General features: G+C 37.4%; 1 protein-coding gene across 1 annotated transcript in view; it reads left to right on the top strand.

Moving 5' to 3' along the window:
- The window catches only part of LOC103258057 (neuroblastoma-amplified sequence), a 170,081-nt gene that overhangs the window by 143,825 nt on the left and 4,858 nt on the right, over nt 1-21,398 (top strand). The window contains exons 22-23 of the mRNA XM_021711229.1: nt 11,994-12,077; nt 17,095-17,248. Coding sequence (XP_021566904.1) covers nt 11,994-12,077; nt 17,095-17,248 — 238 coding nt within the window. The remainder of the gene's footprint in view (nt 1-11,993; nt 12,078-17,094; nt 17,249-21,398) is intronic.

The raw sequence follows: 21,398 nt of genomic DNA, 5'->3' as shown, positions 1-21,398 counted from the left end.
GAGACAACAAATATTGTAAGTTTTCCATAAATGGGTTGGTTGTAGTTTTGTTGTTTTTTAATTCCTAAATATTTCAAATCTTTTTTTCTGGGGTGCAGTTAAATTACTTGGAATCTTTGATCCATTTGAAGTTTATTTTTTAGCTTTACATGGGAAAAGAGCAGCCTTTAGTCTAGGACTAATTTTACTTTCTTGCTGAAGTAATACTTTTCTAAATTCTCTACCTAATACCCCATGAATCATTATTATTTTTCTAATTTGGCTGGTGGGAGCAATGCTATTTGTGGCCCTGGTGTCCAGGGATGTTTCTTCTGCTCCTTTTGGTTGGTCCTTTTCTTATTCTTGATTCTTTGTCTTATCCTTTTTTTTTAAATCATTCTTTATAGGTATGCACTGAGCAGTGCTTAGTCAATGACTTGAGGGAACGACCCAGTATTTTTGGAGTTTTCTTTCTCAGTTCAATGTCTTTCTTCTCTGGAATATTATCTGTAAATTCTAACTGCTTTGGTTCTTTGAGTTTCAAACTGTCTCCTCAGCTCAGAAGGACTGCCAGGCTGTATTTGGATTCCCCTCTTTTATGCTGTAGCCTATCAACTCTCTTCAGGCAGTGGGCTGGGACACTGTAGGGTTCACTTTGCTTTCCCCCCTTCTCTTAGCGGTCATTATCCTGCACTGCCTGGTGTCCTGCTGTTTTACATATTTATCCCCCCCCCCCAATTTTCTAGCTTAGTTCAAGAGATCAATACTGTTCCTGTTCTTCTATCTTCATTATGACTCCAAGCAGCTATCCTCTTTTAGTATTTTAAATTAATTGTTCTGAGCTGATTCTTCTTTTGATAATCTGTTTCATTTAGGTTTCTTCCTCTCACTAGTTAAATTCCTGTCCCCATTATTATGGAATGGACTTTGTTTACTCAAACTATAAGAGTTTCACTAGCTGCCTTGCTATGTACTATAAGGTACTATGAGTTAGCTTCTTTGAGCTGTTGATAGCCTCTTTGAGCTGTTGATCTAAATGGATTTCTGATTTTGTAATAGGTTAAAGGCTTTCCTTAATTTGAATATTATGGAAAGTAATCTAGAAATGAAGGTATAGAGGTGTTTATTTGACTGTTTCTTCTTCAGGGATAATCTGGAGCCTATTTTTACTCCAGGGTCTATTTCCTCACCACTTTCTGTGTGAAATATGTCACCTATTTTGTGTTCTGACTATAGAAAATTATATTAATATTAGCTAAAATATCCTTTTTTTTTTTGAGTTGGAGTCTCACTCTGTCACCCAGACTGGAGTGCAGTGGCCGCTCCCGGCCACTGCAGCCTCGACCTCCTGGGCTCTGGCAGTCCTTCTGCCTCAGCCTTCCAAGTAGCTGGAACTACAAGCATGCGCTACCACGCCTGGCTAATTTTTTTTTGATTTATTGTAGAGATGAGGGCTCACCAAGTTGCCCAAGCAGATCTCGAACCTGTGGGCTCAGGCAATTCACTCACCTCCGCCTCCCGAAGCACTGGGATTACAAGCTGAGCCACTGAGCCCGGCTTTCTTTTTTAAAAAAGAAATCATGCTTACATTTACCTTTTTTTTCTATTTGCATATATTTATGGGGTACAAGTACAATTTTGTTACACACTTAGATTGTGTAGTGGTCAAGTAAGGGTTTTTAGGGTATTCATCACCCGAATAACATATGAAATACAGTATATTTTAATACATGTGTTTTCCATCACTGCTAACAACAATAAGCAAAGCTGCAGTGTATTGAGAGCCAGAGATATTCTTTTTCCAAATTGCTAAGCCAGAGGTTTGCTGTCAGCCACACATATTTGAGAGTTGGCAATATATGTTAACTTTCATGAGCATTTATGGATTGTTACGCGAAGAGACAGTCACAGGTATCTCACTTCTCTCTTGGGCCCTTGAATCTCATCCTGTCTCTGAGAGTCAATTTTTTCTCTTTGAATACCAGAGGACTTTGTAACTCACACACCGACTTACATAATATCTATTTTCTAGGTCTTTCTTTTTCTACTGATGTGTTTCCCCAGGGCAGTAGCAATATCTTTGTATTCCTTCTTAAAACACTTAGGTATACAATAAAGGTGTGTTGAATGAACAGATGTCTATTATATAGTTATCTATCTCTCAGGACTGCTGAATTTATTTATACATATACATATATATATACATATACATATATGCAACTTATGTATATAAGTTCAGCAGTAGATATATATAGTTGCTTAGAACTTTATGTTTGTGCTCATACATAGAAAATCCTATATGTGTTAACTTATAGGCTGGACAAAAGTTGAATAGTTTTATAGATAGTGTGTGAAATGCCCTTTCAACACAGGTTTAGAGGCAGGAATGTGCAGGCATTCTAAAGGGTGACAATGAAGAAGTCAGTCTTTCTGTGGCTTGTGGTCTGCATTATTTGTGCCCCCCCACCCTTTTGGTGACATGAATGAGAGATTTTTATTTTTATTTAAAAAATTTTTTTTTAATCAATAGTTTTTATTATGGTTTTGTGGGGTACAGTTAAGGGTTAGGTGTACAATTACATTTCATTCAGGCACCCTGTTGATAAGAGGTGTTTCCCCATCCCCAGACAGATATTTGCGACTGATAATCCCATCCCCCCCCCATAGTTTCCCAGTACCGTCAGTCATTTTCTTATAGTATTACACTGGATGTTCAAGGTCCATTATATGAGTGAGAACATGTGATACTCGGATCTTTGTTTCTGTGAGAGGTCACTCAGTATTATAGACTCTAGTTCCATCCAGGTTGCTGCGAAATTCATGATTTTGTTCTTTTTTATGACTGCGTAGAAAAAAATACTTTTTTTCTCTTGAATTCGTTTTGTTCAGACTTCATTAGCACTAAAAATGGGCCAGGTTTTATAATGAGCATTGATAAAATTCATGAACATTTTAGTACATTTCAATAGTTTTGTAGTTGATAAATTCAGATGTCATATATTTTCATCTTTGTCCTAGATGTGGTTTTTCTGATATAATTAGTGATCTAAAGGATATTTGTCAGAGTCTGATTGTCTTTAAGTAACATGAAATAAGGGCTTCACTATTATTTTCTCCACTGGTTTTGTGTCAGTTTAGTTAACAGAAGAGGGGGCAGAATTTATATTGGTCTTCTCTCGTATTCTTTCCTTTTGGTCATTGTGAATATGTACTTTTGAGCCTCCCATGAATGAAGATAGTTCTAATCAATTCTTGGTTAACTCTTAGATTTCAGGTCTTTTAAGATCATCACATTTAATGTGCATTCTCCCTCACTGAATGAAATACTGACAACTTCAAACCTACAGGTTAGTTGGTTACTATGAATGAAAGTTGTGTTTCATCAGTTTTAAGTTGTCTCTATTTTTAATCAGGAGATGTTACAAATATCAACATTACAAAAATAAATGAAAAATAAAACATACATTTGTAAATATGTTATATCCATAACACTGAATGCTGAATGTATAACTTACTACATAAATGTTTTGTTTGGGAGATTTTCTATGTTGGCCATTTTAGCTTATTCTTGGTCAAGTATATGGCTATTCAAATTGGGTTTGAGAATGCCTTTCTTTTCTGGTGACTTTCCTTGTGTTAAGCATAGGCATTTTTCATTGTTCTGAGGATCTTCAGTATCTCTTGTTCAGAATTAGATACGTCTGTCAAAAGAGGCACGTGGTACTGGTAGGGGTCAGTTTTCATACCAGTGACTTCTCTACTCATCTTTTGTCACTTTTTTTTTTTTTTCCTAATGATAGTCACCTTGTATAGAGAAGGCTTCTCAGTTATTTGGTGAACTTTTCTGGGAAATTCTTTAATGCTTCTCCATTGAAGTTTGTGACTTTCTCTTAAACTAAAGATTTTCCAAACTAGTTCTCTAATATAATAAAATCATCCTTTGCTCATGGTTAAAAACTTACTTTTAAACTTGGGTTTAAGCATTTGGGGAAGAGGCAATGCCTCTGGAAATTGTTGCTTATTTCAACCTTGTAAGCAAACTTACCGCATTTTTCTAGTACTGTTAATTGCATTGGCTAGGTGACATTTTACTCAGAATGGTATCATCAGAGTTTATTGCAGTTGTTAGGTATTTGTAAATATAGTCATTGATGTAATTATGAATATGGTGTTGTTATTTATCATAAAGTAGATTTTTTTCCTTTATTTTTAAGATGTGGGGTACGATTCAGGGTTATGTATACAAATGTTCATTATAAAGCTACCCTTGTTGATGAGGTGTGCCCCTTCCTCCCCTGGCAGTTTCCCTCAACTGCCAATCCCACTCCCCCTCCCCTGGTAGTTTCCTGCTACTGCCAATTCCTTTCTTATAGTATTATGATAATTGTTCAAGGTATGCTTATGAGTGAGAACATATAGTACTCTGTTCTTTGATTCTGTAATAGATCACTGAGTATGATATACTCTAAATCCATCCAAGTGGCTGCGAAGTTCAATTGTTAATCTTTCTTTATGGCTGCATAATAGTCCATTGTGTATATGTACCACATTTTTTTTTTGTAAGTCAGTTCAGCTTCGATAGGCAGCATGTTTGGTTCCATGTTTTTGCTATTGTGAATAGAGCTGCAACAAACACACGTGTGCAGGTAACTTTTTGGTAGAATGACTTGAGTTTCTCCGGGTATATTCCCAACAGTGGGATTGTTGGGTCATATGAAAGGCCAATTTTCTAATTCTTTCAGAAATTGCCACACTGTTTTCCAAAGAGGTTTCACTGGTTTGCATTCCCACCAGCAGTGTAGAAGCATTCCTTTTTCTCCTCATCCTCGCCAGCATCTATTGTTGTTTGTTTTATTAATGATGGCCATTCTTACTGGGCTTAGGTGGTATTTCGGTGTGGTTTTGATTTGCATTTCTCTGATGATTAGTGAGGCTGAGCACATAAAGTAGATTTTGAAATGTCACCCAGAGTCATGTGTAACTTGTGTTTACTACTTATGAAAAATCTTCTTGCTGGTGTTAATAATAATGATGCTTTATGGTAGTTAATATTTATTGAACATTTACTATATATCAGATACTATTCTAAGGGTTTTATATGTACTGACTAGTTTTATCTTCCCCAAATCCAAATAAGATGAATACTGTTATCCCTGTTTCACTAGTGAGTAGATTGAGTCACAGACAGTTGAATAGCTCTATCCTACAGTTACACAGCTATGCAGGGTAGAGCTCTAACACAGAGGCGAGACTTCTAAGAGCATGCCCTTAATTATAAAGGATTAGAATTCAAGAACATCTTTGCTTTAGTCTCATTTTTATTTGAGCAGACAATATTACAGTATTTACTAAATAGATGAAGCATCTGAGTCCCACAGATTAAGCTGGTAGGAGGAGCAGTAGGAGAATCCAATTCCTGGAGTACTGTTTTTGCTTGTGTCTCTCTTTTATACAATGTTAGCATTTGAGAATGCTTGTTTCAAAATATTTATTATCTTCTGCATTATTTTCCAAGTTATTTAAAATGAAATAGAATCTCATTCGTCCAGATGAGAACTCTGAATGATGCCTTACCGCAGCCTTTTTCCAACTTGGTTTTATGAGTGATACTAGCTTTTTAATTGGTTTCCCATTGAATTTCAGATCAGTTTGACTTGTTTGGTGGTGGTAACCATAGTGTAGTTACACATGAAGGCCCAAATTATTATTATTATTTGTTCTTTATTTACCAGAACATATTATTCTATGCTAAATAATAGAAATAAATATAACTCCACATCTTAAAACCAATTCATAAACGGTGGCAATTAGTAATAATACACTGTTTATTTAGCCTTTTGCTTTCAAGACATAGAACATGAATAAAAGAACTTTCTGGAAGTTTCTTCTTGATAACATTTCTTTAAAATAAAACATTTATATTTAGTGGGAGAAATAATTGGTGGGAGAATTGTTGAATATAATAGACCTTGTTATAGTCATTCCTTTCCTGCTGACAGATAAATGATGCTTTCAGGTGAAACCAGCATAGTTTATTGTTTTGAATAAAACTATGAATAGGGTTCTAATATAAAAGCTTAAAATTAAGCAAAAGTGGCTATTATTTTGTAAAGAGATAATTTAAGTTTACCATTTAATTCCTCTTCTTAGTGGAGATTATGTATTTAAATTTTAAGACTTCCTAAGCAGCGGGGAAAAATAGATGAATAAGATTAAATAAAGTATATGTAAATGCAGGTTTGTGTTTATGGAAGTTTAGATTCAAAGTGTAAGTTTTGCAACAAATCAAACTTTCTACAGCTCTATAGAAGGAGGAGTATGATTTATAGGTTTTTTTGAACCACAATTTTATCTAACTCATTTAGTAATTGTCTTAGTTGACTAATATTTTCATTGTGAACAGAATTCATGAAAGGGGTTTTCTCTGAATTTTATTAAGCATGCTATCATTCTACTTAACTTATGAAAGAGTAGCTAAATTTTGGGCATTTTTAAAAAGGTAAGAACAAAACCAATCAATTAATTTGAAGTGTAAAGAATGCGAAGATTTAGGGTAATATGTATTCTTAAGTTTTTTTTAATAACTGTATATAACAAAGTCTAACTGTCTAGGTCATGGACATATGCCATTACTAGTATAGTTTGTCCTTCCATCAGTTTAACAATATATATTAGGAAAGCATTCTTGTTCCCACTCTCAGATCTACAGATTCTGTATAAATGTACTTCCTTGACATATCTGTTTTTTGTTTTTTTGTTTACTTCCCCCAAGTTGGAATGCAGTGGCATGATCATGGCTTACCACAGCCCCAACTCCTGGGCTCAGGCAGTTCTCCTGCCTCAGCCTCCTGAGTATCTGGTACTGTAGGCATGTACCATCGCACCTGGCTAATTTTTTTTTGTTTTTAGTAATGACAAGGTCTCACTATATATCCTAGGCTGGTTTTGAACTCCTGGGCTCAAGCAATCCTCTCACCTTGATCTTCTAAAGTGTTGGAATTACAGGTGTGAGCCACTGCACCTGGTCAGACAGTTTTTTATGAACAAACTAATTTTTTTTTTTTTTTGAGTTGGAGTCTCATTCTGTAACCCAGGCTGCAGTGCAGTGGCATGCTCTTGGCTACCCCAACGTCGACCTGCTGGACTCTGGCGATCCTTCCACTTCAGCCTTCCAAGTAACTGGAGCTACAGTTGTGCTGCCATGCCTGACTAATTTTTGATTTTATTGTAGAGACAAGGTCTTGCCAAGTTGCCCGGGCTGGTCTTGAACCTGCGGGCTCAAGCAATCCACTCATCTTGGCTTCTCAAAGTGCTGGGATTATAGGCTGAGCCACCAGCCTTTTTTTTTAAATGAACCCCCCCCTTTTTTAAATGAGCAAACTATCCTCTTCCATTGATGTATTTCAACTTTGAATTTTTGTGATACCCATGAGATCACTTTAAAAATTGTTTGTTGTGCTGTCAGTTAATTAATTCAATCTACACATTTTTTTTTAAGAGTCTGCTAAATGCCAGGTACTATTTCAGGTGCTGAGGATACAGCACTAGACAAAATAAACAAGATTCCTGCCTTTAAGGAATTTTTATTCTGGCTGGAGACAAGGCTGTGTTTCTCTTTTTTTAGTCTCAATAAATTCTTTTATATATTTATATATCTCATATTTTATTTTATTTTTCTTTTAATTTTTTTATTTTAAAGATGTGGGGTACAATTCAGGGTTAGGAATACAAATGTTCATTATGCAGGTACCCTTGTTGATGATGTGGGCCCCCCTCCCCCGCCTGGGCAGATCGCCACTACTGCCAATCCTGCATTCCCCCCTGCCCCCCACTCCTGGCAGCTTCCTGCTACTGCCAACCTTTTTCTTATAATATTACGATAATTGTTCAAGGTGTACTTATGAGTGAGAACATGTGATACTCAGTTGTTTCTGTGATAGATCGCACAGTATTACAGACTTGAAGTCCATCCAGGTTGCTGTGAAGTTCATGATTTTGACCTCCTTTGTGGCTGCATAATGTTCCATCGTGTATATGTACCACATTTTAAAAAAATCCAGTCCTCTTTTGATGGGTAGCACGGTTGGTTCCATGTTCTTGCTATTGTGAACAAGGCTGCAATAAACATATGTGTGCAGATATCTTTTTCATAGAGTGATTTGAGTTCCTCTGGGTATATTCCCAGTAGAAGGATTGAGGGGTAGTATGGAAGGTCAATTTTTAGATCTTTTAGAAATCACTACACTGTTTCCACAGAGGCTGTACTAGTTTATATTCCCACCAACAGTGTAGAAGTGTTCCCTTTTCCCCACATCCTTTCCAGCATCTGTTGTTTTTTGAGTTATTGATAATGACCATCCTGACTGGAGTTAGGTGATATCTCAGTGTAGTTTTAACTTGCATTTCTTTGATGACTAGTGAGGTTGAGTATTTTTTCATGTATCTGTTGGCTGCTTGTATATCTTCTTTTGAGAAGTGTCTATTCATATCTTTTGCCCACTTTGTAATGCGGCTGTGTTTTTTTCCTTTAGGCACATTTGAGTTCCTTTGTCAGACACACAGTTGGCAAATATTTTTTCCCAGTCAGTGGGCTGTCTCCTCACTCTCTTGATGGTTTCTTTGGCTTTGCAGAAGCTTTTCAGTTTGATGAGGTCCCACTTGTCTATCTTATCTCTTATCACCTGTGCACTTGGGGTTTTGATCAGGAATTGGTTGCCAGTTCCAATTTCCTTAAGGGTGTCTCCTGCATTTTCTAAGGTTCTTATAGTTTGAGGTTTTACATTTAGGTCTTTGATCCATTTAGAGTTGATTTTTGTGTATGGTGAAACGTAGGGGTCCTGTTTCAATCTTCTGCATTTGGTCTGCCAGTTTTCCCAGCACTATTTATTGAATAGGTTCTCCTCTCCTGGTGGTTGATGGTGGAGTCTTTGTGGAAGATGAGTTGGTTAAGAAATTCAGGTTTTGCTTTTACTTCGTGTTTCTTAAATGCCTTCATTTGACGCAAAATAAAGAACTCATGGGCATTTCATAATCATTTTAAACTCTTAAGATTTAGTTTAAAATAGTTTGTTTTGTAGGTGCATCCTGGATGAAAATGAAAGAGCAGTTTGTTTTTTTTAAACATAAACATTGGTAATCAGACCCAAGATGAAGACATTTGGTAGAAATTAATTTCATAAGACTAGTAATTTGGCTAAGTGCCATTGCTCATGCTGATAATCTCAACACATTGGGAATCTGAAGTGAGAGGGTTGTTTGAGATCAGGAGTTCCAGACCAGGTTGGGCAACATAGCTAGGTCCCATCCCTACAACAGAAACAGCAACAACAACAACAAAATGTTTCCAGGCATGGTGGCGTGCACCTGTAGTCCCAGCTACATGGCAGATGGAGGTGGGAGGATCACTTGAACCCAGGAGTTCCAAGAGCAACAGAATGAGATCCTCTGACAGAGAGAGAGAGAGAGAGAGAGAAGAAAGGAAAGGGGATAGAAAGTGGAGGAGAGGGGAAAGAGAGGGAAAGAGGAGGAACAAAGGAGGGAGGGAGGGAAGGAGGGAAGGAGACTAGTAGTCTATTGCTTATGGGAGACTAGTAATCTATTGCTTGTATATCTTAGTTTCAATGTATCCTTTGAACATGCATATAAATGATTGTTATTGGGTTGTCTGTATTAAATCTTGGGAAGGGTCAAATTGCCCTCTACCTGCTATGCACAAATCCCTTATGTGTGAAGTAGGAGAGTAGTGGAGATGTGGCTGAGGGCTAGATTGCAGTCCCTCTGTCCTTTCTAGATGCAGTTTAGTATGCTGACTAAAAGTGTAAGCTTTGGATTCTGTCTCAGTGTGTTCAAATCCTGGGTCTGTCATTTATTAGTTTTATTAGGTTGAGCAATTTAACTTATGCCTCAGTTTTCTTATTGCAATTTGAGGGGGCTACCACCTACTGCGTTAGATTGGTAAGTCTAAATTGAAGTATTGTTTGATAAAAGCATTGTATACTGTCTGGTCCATACTAAGAGATCAGTAAGTGTTAAGGATTATTGTTGTCGCTGATTATTGCTGATATAGTAATAGTAGTAGTAATAATAGTACTACTGTCATTTATTATTATTATCGTATCAATCATGATTAGCACATTTAGAAACAAACCAGTTGTGTTATTCCTTGAAACTGCAGCAAAAATAACTTAATAACCCTAGAACCATTCAGGCCTGCCTTTCATCGTGGACCTCTGAGCAGAATTTGTTTTAAAATTAGATATGTTCTGTTCAGTGAAGATACAGTTTTATGACTTACTAGTCTTGAAATACCAAATAAGTGTTATTTTGCTGAGGGTCCCATACATTACTAATCATTTTAGTAATACTTTTGTGTTTAATTTATGTTTTGCACAGAAAGTACAAATCTCATCTTGGATGCATTTTGCAAAAACTTTTTTAGAAAACATTTTGTGTAGTTTAAGGAACCGTGTCTGCTGTAATTAGAAAAGTCATAATAACTTGCTAGGTTTATTTATTTTTTTCCTCAATTCTCAATTCATTGCCATAATTTATTCTTATATAGGAAGAATGAGCATTATCATAATCAGTGTATCCAAATGTTATCTTTTTGCTTTTCATTTCAGTGGTCTATGATAAAATATTAGTGATTGATATGGAAAAAATAGAATAGTTTTTTTATTTGGTGACAAATGAAATAGTATGAAGTGACATCCATTCTAAATCATCATCTTTGTGATTGAGAAATTTAAAATATGAACTCTAGTGCCTTAAAAAATTTATCTGTGGTACATAGCTTGCTGGGATATTTCATGCTGGCTGAAAATCTGTGTTTTAAATACATAATACAATAAACCACTTATTTTGTATACCTAATGGGGAGCTGTGATTTTGGATAAATTTTCCCCAATAACAGTAACTGCAAGGGTGATGTTGTTGAGTGATGACTCATTACTGCCCCTTTGCAGGTCTCATGAGCTATAATCCTTTTTCTGGGACTATGATAAATTTAAGGAAAATGCTTCTATTGGTATTCAGAAATATTAGAGAAAACGTGTTATTGAAATATAAAAGCAAGGCAATTGAAGCTTGTTTTTAAGATGATTCAATTTTTAAGAATTTTAAGAATGGTTCTTTTGTTTTAATGGCTTCATGGGTATTAGTGCTAAAAACCTTTAGAAATAACATTTCAAACCCTTCACTTTAGAGAGTCATGTGCCAAAGCCTGCTGATGAGAGGCAGATTTGTTTCTGTTTCCCAGGTCCCTGATTTGTAGCACATTGCACTGCTGTATTACTACACTGTGTTTGCCTTGCTTTTCCTTTTAATTTATTCTTAATTACATGCATTCAGGCCTTATCTTTGCCTTCTGTAGATTTTCTTTCTGTCATCTTTTAGTGATACTTTTCAATATGTAGAATCACTTCTCAACTCTTGCTGTTACCTATCTTCTAGACCTATACTATCCAATATGGTAGCCACATGTGGCTATTTAAATTTGAATTAATGAAAATTAAGTTAAATTAACATTTACCTTCTTAGTAACAGTAGTCATATTTCAAGTACTTAATATCTGTACATGTAACTAGTGGTGGCTACTGTATTGGATAGCACAGATTGAGAATAGTTCTATGATCATAGGGAGTTCAGTTGAACAGTATTGCTCAGCTTTTGGGACAGGGGACCATTTATGTTGTTATTAAGAAAATATAATACAGGCTTTTGATAAGTGTTTTATAATATGTGAATGAACACTTATTCATCCTTCACTTCTTTGTCATGTCTTTTGTTTGACATTTTTCTTTTATTTTTGAACCATTTTATGATTAAAGTAAATAGCAATGTGGTATTTCCTATTTGTGTATATACTATGTATCATGTACCACTTAAAATACTATATATACAGGGATCTTGGAGATTAATGTCAAAGAAATATTGTTTGTATCGTATTGTTGTATAGCTAATCACTGAGGTCATGTATATTTTAAATGCTTATGTTTTTTCTTTTTAAATTTAAGTTGTCATGGTGGCTCCTTGATGATAATTCCTTGGCATGAACGTAAACACCGAGCTAAAGACTGGTGCGAGGAGTTGGAGTGCAGGTCAGTATGAGCCAGCAGGAGGCATCTTCATTTCTTTGTGGGATGGGCGAAGGGATGGCCTGTGAAAGTGTTGTGTAACCAGTGATCTATCACTTGATGACACTCCCTGAGTTAGGAAGCTTGAATGAAGTTTTAAAAGGCACTCTTGACTCAGCTATGCTAAAAAAAATTTTTTTTTTGAGCTGAAGTCTCATTCTGTCGCCCAGATTGGAGTGTAGTGGCATGCTCCCGACCTGCTGGCCTCCGGTGATCCTTCCGCCTCAGCCTTCCAAGTAGCTGGAACCACAGGCACATGCTACCACGCCTGGCTGATTTTTGATTTATTGTAGAGATGAGGTCTTGCCAAGTTGCCCAGGCGGGTCTCAAACCTGCGGGCTCAGGCAATCCACTCACCTCAGCCTCCCAAAGCGTGGGATTACAGGATGAGCCACTGAGCCCGGCTTGCTAAAAATTTTTAATGGAAAAATTAAAAATTTCTATGTAGGAATTATGCTAAAAAATGATCCTAATTACAACTCTTCATTTTCTTTTTCAGTCTTTCACATATAGAGATATAATTTTCTTATTATAACTCTTTTCTTTTTCAGTCTTTCACAGAGATATAATTTGTATAGTTGTAATTGGGGTACCTATGCAATTTGGTTCTTGATTCAGTTTTAATCCCAGCACTTTGGGAGGCCGAGGCTAATGGATTGCCTGAGCTCGCGGGTTCAATACCCGCCCGGGCAACTTGGCAAGACCTCGTCTCTACAATAAATTAAAAAAAAAAAAAAGATTTTACTTTGGAGAGCTTCAGAATATGTGGGCATCAAGTACTGCTACGGTGGTTGGGAGATGCAGTGTGGGGCTAAAAGTCCAATCGAGGGTCGTTTTCCTTCGTTTTGTACCTTTGCATTTTTGACATCCAAGTTAATAGAATATGTAACTCTCAGTTTCCGTGTATGTCATAAGTGAATGTCCTCCTGTGTTTTTGCTATTATTTGCTTTTTAAAAGTTAAATTTTGTTGATGTTGTTGGGCACAGTGGCTCACACCTGTAATCCCAGCACTTTGGGGGGTTGAGGTGGGAGGATTACTTGAGCTCAGGAGTTCGAGACTGCCTGGGAAACATAGCAATACCTCATCTTTACAAAATACAAAAAAATTAGCCAGTTGGTCAGGCAGAGTGACTCACACCTGTAATCCCAACTCTTTGGGAGGGTGAGGTAGGAGAATCTCTTGAAGCCAGGAGTTGAAGACCAGCCTGGGCAACACAGCAAGTTCTTTTCCCTACCAAAAAAATTTTTTAAATTACTTAAAAAAAAAAACAGTTAGCTGGGTGTGATGGCATGTACCTGTAGTCCCAACTACTCATTAGGAAACTGATACAGGAAGATTGCTAAAGTTCAGGAGTGAAGGTCATGATGATGAGCTATAATCGTGCCACCGCACTTCAACCTGGGAAACAGAGTAAGACTTTGACTCAAAAAATTAAATAAATAAAAGCTATTTGCTTTTATTGTAGTTTTCATTTTTATCATAATTGTATGTATTTGCAAATTGTTTAAAGTGTTCTACGAAGCCTGTTTTAAAAAAACAAAAAACATGAAAGAACCAAAGCCCATAATTCTTTGTTCTCTTTCACCTCATATCCTGCTCTCCAGAGACAACTCCTTTCAGTTCTTTCGATGAGTGTTTGGATATTTACCTCCTTATCTCTGAATAACATAATTGTGTAGCTGTTTCTTACCTTTTTAATTTTGACTCTTCACTGTTTACTTTCTAGAATGGAGGATAATGGCTTACTTTCTTTTTGTTCCATGTATACTTGAGTGTTTATCTCCCTCCCCTCAATTTAAAAGTATCTTCTACTGTCATTCAGTGGAGTTTCAGGAGAAAGTGCAACGTAATATATGATATTTATTTATATATATATATATTTTTTTTTTTTTTTTGAGTTAGAGTCTCACTCTGTCACCCACACTGGAGTGCAGTGGCCGCTCCCGGCCACCGCAGCCTCGACCTGCTGGGCTCCGGCGATCCTTCCACTTCAGCCTTCCAAGTAGCTGGAAATACAGGTGCGCGCTACCACGCCCAGCTAAATTATTTGATTTTTATTGTAGAGATGAGGTCTCGCCAAGTTGCCTGGGCGGATCTCAAACCCGCGGGCTCAGGCAATTCACTCACCTCGGCCTCCCAAAGCGTGGGATTACAGGCTGAGCCACCGAGCCCGGCTATGATATTTATTGACCATATTTGACTAGAAGTCCTTATTTACCAATTGTAATGAGAGATCAAAGAGCTAGATCATTTGAAAAAGGCGGGAGATTGATATGATAGGGATTTGGATGGTGGTGGGGACAGGGGAGGTGACACTGTTGACCACAGTCTTTCAGTTTCATGTGGTGCATTTTATAGAGCAGTGCTAACAGCAGTCCAACCCTTCATGTTATACTTCCTAGTTCTGCTTAGCCCTTGCCTTTTCATGATTCTCACAAACAAGACATGAGGGCATTCCTTTTCAGACCACCTACAACAAACGTATAAGCAACCTTTGCTATGCTGGAACTCCCAAAACTATAAAAATGTCAAGCCAGGAAAAGTTTGACAGAAGAAAATATGATTTTGAAGTTAATACAGATTTTTTTGTTTTTCTTTTTGCTTATTTTTTTAATTAGTGCCTTTCCTCTGTTAGGTTCAGAACTACTGAAGGAAGAAGAGTATAGTCCTTGTCCAGTTGAAATGCATGATGTAGCAGGGAATTCTGCTGCTGTAAATAGGGGCCAATGGGTGCTGTGAGGAAAAGTGCAGGGGCACTGCGGGTGGGTTGAGAGGTCAAGGGAGATCCTCTTGTGGAAGTGAGGTAGAGCTGAGATTCGAAGGGTAAGGAATTAGCACAGAGAGGGAGTTCGATGAGGGAAAGGAGTGTTCTAAGGGGAGGAAAGAGCATGTTGGGAGGCTCAGGCAGTGCTCCCTTCAGGAACTGAAAATAAGGCCTCTATATTGGTATGTATCAAACAAAAGTGAGATTGGCATCACACTGAGACTGAACTATTCATTTTAGGCATAGGGATGATATAATCAGGTTTCTGTTTTTTTAAAAAACTTAACTATATTACCTGGGGGTATCATTAATTTTTTTTTTTTTGAGTTGGAGTCTTCTCACTCTGTTGCCCAGGCTGGAATACAGTGGCACAATTATGGCTCACCATAGCCTCAAACTCCTGGGCTCAAGCAGTCCTCCTGCCTCAGCCTCCCAAAGTGCTGGGATTACAGGCATGAGCCCCCGCAACCGGCCTATGAATTCTGTTTTGAAATTGTTGTATTTGAAGGGCCTGTGAAACATCTAAGAACTAATAGCAGGAAGATTTTATAGCTTCAAAGTGAAGTCTTGGTTGGGGTAAAAACATGGTAGCTGTTGTAATGTCTGTGGTCCTTTATATTGTTACATTGGAGATCTGGAGGGGAGTAAAGTGAGAAGAGAGCTGGACTAATATGCATGTGACAGTGCCAATGTTTAATGATTGGCTGGAGTAAAGGTGACTGAAGAGGAGCGGCCAGAGGGATGAATAAATCGAGCTGGCATAGAGACTGAAGGGAGAGGGAAGGTATTTCTAGGAGGAGCATTTAGTTCTATCAAATGGTGCTGAGAAAATAGAACTGAAAAAAGTATCAAAAGAACTCAGAGTTGCTGGTGGCTATTTTCTCTTTCTAAAATGGGACAGATGCACAAGATTCCAGGAGGAGTGAGGTGGCTCTGTGTGGCAGTGGTAAGAATATTAATGACACTATGGGACTAGTTCAGTGAAGGACTATTCTGTATTTTGGGAGGCCTTATTGTAATGCCAGTTATAAGCCCAGTGGGTTGTCCAAGGCATGTGGATAAAAGGCCCAAATATTTATGGATTTCTTTTTGTCTGATCATATACTGCAGCTGCTAATAATTCCAATAAAAATAGTAACTATAAATAAAATTAAGCACTTTGTGCCAGGCAGTACTCTCTGTGTACTTTATTTACATTATTTTGAATTTTTATAACATTCTTACATAGTATTACCCCATTTAAAAAAATGAGTAGAAGGAATCTTAGACTGGTTTTAGTTAAGTCATTGCAAAAGGTTTCACAGCTTCCAGTGATGGAATTGTGCTTCGGATTCAGTTCTGACTGCAAAGCTCGCTGCCTTATAATAAGAACAATTTGTCATGTACTCCCAGCTTGCTTTAGATGAATGGATGTCCCTAATGGAACACAGCATTTTTCCATGTGTCCCTCTGAGATTTGTTACTTTCTATTCTTTTTTTAGTCCTTAACCACGCAAGGCTATTGGCCATGAGTATCCTTACAAAAACTCCCCATAATTTGTGATTTCCATGATGTTATCACTGTGTAGGTTCCTCTCGGATGATGATTCTTTTTCACACCTGGTGGGGAATGGTATAGAGTCCTCATGCTCTGTGCCAATGTCAGTCCAGGAATATCCTACTGGCATCCAGGAGGGGTATATTATCAACATAAATAAGATGTATTTCCTTTTACTTTTATGAACATTGAAAACAAGATTTCTTAATTCAAGTTCGAATTGGAATCACCTGGGGGTATTTTTCTAAACTAGGCCTGGCTGGCCATTACAGGTGATTTTGATTGAGTAGGGCTGTGGTAGGTACCCAGCTGTGTGCATTTTGTAGAAGCTTCCTAGGGTGATTTTGATTTTGTTAAGACTTATGTGATTGATTTGTGGCATAGTTGTTTTGATTTATTATCCATTCTGATTTTTTAAATCGGGAAAACCAGAGGGAAATAAATTAAGCATCCTAAAAATGTCTCATTTATCTTATAGGGGTGTACATTCATAATGAGAAAAGGACACACACACACACACACACACACACACACACACACACACACACACTCACACACTCACACACACTCCCTGTCTCTGTAAGCTTCTCTCTCTCCATTTCTGTCCCTTTCTCTTACAAAATTACTATTTTTTTGGCATTTCATTCAATTATTAATTATTTCTTTTGTGCTTCACAGAATGGTTGTTGAGCCAAGTCTTGAAGATGAAAGTGAATTCTTGTACGCTGCACAGCCTGAGCTACTGAGGTTCAGGACCAGCCAGCTTGCAGTCGAGAAGGTTATAGACTGGTATCAGGCCAGAGCAGAGGAAATAGAGCACTATGCCCGCCAGGTGAGGAGGAATGGCAGTGCTGATCAGTGATGGTGGTGCTGCCCAGTGATGGTGGTGCTGCCTTGATCTTTAGCACGTAGAGTGGGTGGTGACAGTGGTGCCAGGAATCAAGTATATGAATTGCAAGGGATGAAATGAAATGAAATAAGAATATTACCTTTGTTCCTTTTTCCTTTGGATCAGAAGGATTTTGTTGTGGATTCTTACAGAGAAAATATTGCTGTGTAAGATTTTGAAAAGTTCAAAATCTTTCTTTAAAATATAAGCTGCAAAACATATGCTGTATTGTTTTCTTGGCTATCAATATATTTTTCATGCGCTTATTAGCATATTAATTTGAAATATTTTGTCAACATAGAAATGCTTGATTGATCCTGTTATATTGTAGTAATGCAGTTGATTGTGATTTTTGCTTTTCAGGAACCCTATTTAAAACTGTTTCTAATGTTTTCCTGAAGACCATGCCTATTTTCTCTCAGTTCTTAGACACTTTTACAGAGATGCACAACCCCTTCACTAGAGAGGGGTTGTGGAAGAGAGAGCTTAGGATTATACTGAACCTTAGCATATCTGAATACTAATTTTGACTCTTCAACTACAGACTTTGTGACTCTGGGTCTATTGCCTAACTTTTCTATACCTTGGTTTTCTCGTGGGGTTAGTTCTTGTGCCAGAGACAATGAGAACAAAGAAAAGATATGTGAGAGAGCCTTAGAAACTCTGCCAACTCAATGCTCTGTAAAAGTAAGCAAAAGTTGTCTTCATTTTAGAGAACAGAGATTGATAATTCAGAGCAAAGAATGGCATAATGCACTTTGAAGTTTCATTCAAAATCTGGCCAACAGATGACTGTTTCTTTCTACTTTCACTCGTGGCCTTGAACTGCCTGTCCCACTATCAGTCTTCCACTTGACAGGAAAGTTGATTCCAAAGAGTCTGGTGAGCAGCAGTATTGTAGAAAGTAATAGGTACCTCTTTGTTTAAATTTCTATTTATTGTATCTGGTATGGCCCCATGTTTCCATGTGATAGGCTTATTAAATTTCTGCTTAACCTAACTCCTATTTATAGTATTCATAGTATTGAAGATGAAATATTTGCTGTAATGATTGAGAATATTCTAGATTAAATTTTTTAGGTGATTGCCAAGAACATTTATGATTGACTTCCCAAGTTTTTGAAAATGGCTAGGGACCATATTCCTTTTCTTGAGGTGGGAGGAGTCAGGGTTTTGCTCTGTCACCCAGCCTGGAGTCCAGTGGCATGATCATGGTTCACTATAACCTTGAACTCCTGGTCTCAAGCAATCCTCCTGCTTCGGCCTCCCACGTAACTTGGACTACAGTCATGTGCTACCACTCCAAATAATTTTTAAAAATTTTAGAGTCAGCAGTCTCACTGTGTTGCCAAGGCTGGTCTGAAATTCCTGTCCTCAAGTCTACCCCTACCTAGTCTTGGCTCCCAAAGTGCTGGGATTACGGGCATGAACCACTGTGCCCAGTCCTAAGACATTTTGAAAATGTTGAGAATTTTAAGAAGAAATAATGAGAAGAATCTTTGGAGATAATTTTGTTTACTTCTCTATTTTATAGATACATTAAAATCCACAGAAAGGAAAGTGAACATCTTGCTCAGGGATACATGGTTGTGGCAGACAAAATCTGCCATCTCTGTGTAGTCTTTCTTTTAGAATCCACATAAAAATGGTCAATTATACAAACCTTAGTGACTAAGAACAAGATACATAAAGCTTAAAAACGTGGTTGTTCTCAGACCTATAGTACCTTTTTTTTGTAGCAAGTATTTTGTAGTGCTATGTTATTATCCTGACGTGAATAACGGAGATATTATAGCTTATCTATAGAAATGACCCCCCAAATTAATGACTCAACTGCATATACAGGATAAATAAAATAAAATATATAAATGCTTGATCATGGTTACACTAGCAAGTAAAATCAATGGGAAATCACTTTGAATACGATACCTAAATTGTAGGCAGATTCAGGAATGTTTATTGGTGAGTTAAATATCACAAGTGGTTGTCAGGGATATATAAGCTAACTGGTGAAATTTTTAATGAAACAAAGTAAAATCTTCCCTTGATTTTATATAGTAGCTGCTTTCTAGGAAAATTCACTGTAAATTAAACCATACAAAAAAGAATTTTGTTCAGATCTCTGGTTCTTCAAAAAAAAATTTTTGTGTAAAGATTAAATGGAGTTGGTATCAGACTCTTGAGAGTTGTAACTAGGTTCTTCAGGACATTTGAAAGGAAGGCAGGAATCAGAAGTTGCCTGTGTGGACTGCCCTGCACACGAGGGAGCTTTGGCATTGTCGGCTTCTGTCCTAATGTCAACAGGTCTCACTAGTTCTGTGATAGACAAAAATGCCTCCCCATATTTTCACAGTATCTCCTGGTGGACAGTTCTCTCCCCACTGAGAACTGTAGTATGGATGTGGTGGGTGTGCCTGTAGTCCCAGCTACTGAGAAGACTGAAGCAGAAGGATCACCTGAGCCCAGGAGGTCAAGGCTGCATTGAGCCATGATTGTGCCACTGCACTCCAGCCTGGGTGATAGACTAAAATTCCAACTCAAAAAAAAAAAAAAAAAAGAAAGAGAGAAGAGAACTGTAGTCTTAGGTTAATATGTATCTGGAAATGACTAGTTCATACTGGTTGCCTGAAGCAAGGTCTTATTACTTTGCCAGTGTAGGAGAAATTCACTTGGTAACAACTGATGTAGCAAGCACTGGAGTGAGCCAGCGGGGTCTGTTTTTGTACAGGCAAATGTAGGTTGTTGTAACATGCACCTAGACATCTTTTAAGGCTTCAGTGGCATCTTTTGATTTATAGGAATTTTCAAATGTATGTTGTTTACTGTTGTCTCTGGTCAACAAGAAAATGATCCTATTTGATGGACTGGTTTTGTTTGAGCAGTTTATAGTTTCTTAGCTGAACTCCTAGATATGGCTTTTTGAAAGTAAGGAGAAAAATGTGTCTGTGTATTTGTGTGTATTTATATAAACATTAAAAAAAACTGATTTCCAGGTAGTTCTGTCAGTTGAGCTAAGAATGACAATGTAAATTTTTTTTTTTTTTTTTTTGAGTTGGAGTCTCACTCTAACGCCTAGGCTGGAGCACAATGACATGCTCACAGCCACCCCAACGTTGACCCGCTGGGTGACAGCTATCTTTCCGCCTCAGCCTTCCAAGTAGTCGGAACTATTGGTGCATGCTACCATGCCCAGCTAATTTTTTATTTATTGTAGAGACGAGGTCTCACCAGGTTGCCCGGGCTGGTCTCGAACTCATGGGCTCAGGCAATCTGCTCGCCTCGGCCTCCCAAATTGCTGGGATTACAGCCTGACCCACTGAGCCCGGCCAATTTCTAATGCCTGGAAAAAGTGCTAGACAATCAGCATCATGCATTTTAACAGCTCAGTAATGATAGCTCAATATCTGGTATTTAAATAGTTTGTAACCCAAATTTTAAACATTATTAGTTTTTTAAAAGATAGTTACAGAAAGAGAAAAAGTGTCACAATGGAGTGCAAAATAAACTATATCATTTTTTAACACTTATTTATGTTGTTATTTATTTACTTATAAACTTGATTTTTTTTAGAGAAGTTTTAGGTTTATAGAAAAACTGAGTAGAAAGTACAGAGTGCCCATAAGCCCCTTTCTTCCACAGTGCTCCCCCTCCAAGTTATTACTGTTATGAATATCTTGCATTTGAGTGGAACATTTGCTACCATTGATGAGCAAAGATGTCTTTTCATAGATGAATGGATAAATAAACTGTGGTACATTTGTACAATGGAATATTACTTAGTGTTAACAAAGAAATGAGCTGTCAACCCATGAAAGACTTGGAGGAACCTTAAATGTATATTGCTAAGTGAAAGAAGCCAGTCTGAAAAGCCTACATCCTGACAGTTCCAACTAAAGGACTTTCTGGAAAAGACAAAACTATGGAGAAAATAAGAAAGGTCAGTGGTTTTCAGTGGTTGAGAGAGGAAAAGATGAATAGGTAGAACACAGATGATTTGGGGGATAGTGAAGCTATTCTTTATGATACTATGGTAGATATGTGTCATTATACACTTGTCAAAACCTATAGAAAGCACGACACCAAGAATCATACC

This window comes from Carlito syrichta, unplaced genomic scaffold (assembly GCF_000164805.1).
Source record: "Carlito syrichta isolate Samal-C Ts95f unplaced genomic scaffold, Tarsius_syrichta-2.0.1 Scaffold301950, whole genome shotgun sequence".
Classification (NCBI taxonomy): Eukaryota; Metazoa; Chordata; class Mammalia; order Primates; family Tarsiidae; genus Carlito; species Carlito syrichta.
This window is presented reverse-complemented; position numbering and strand designations above follow the sequence as displayed.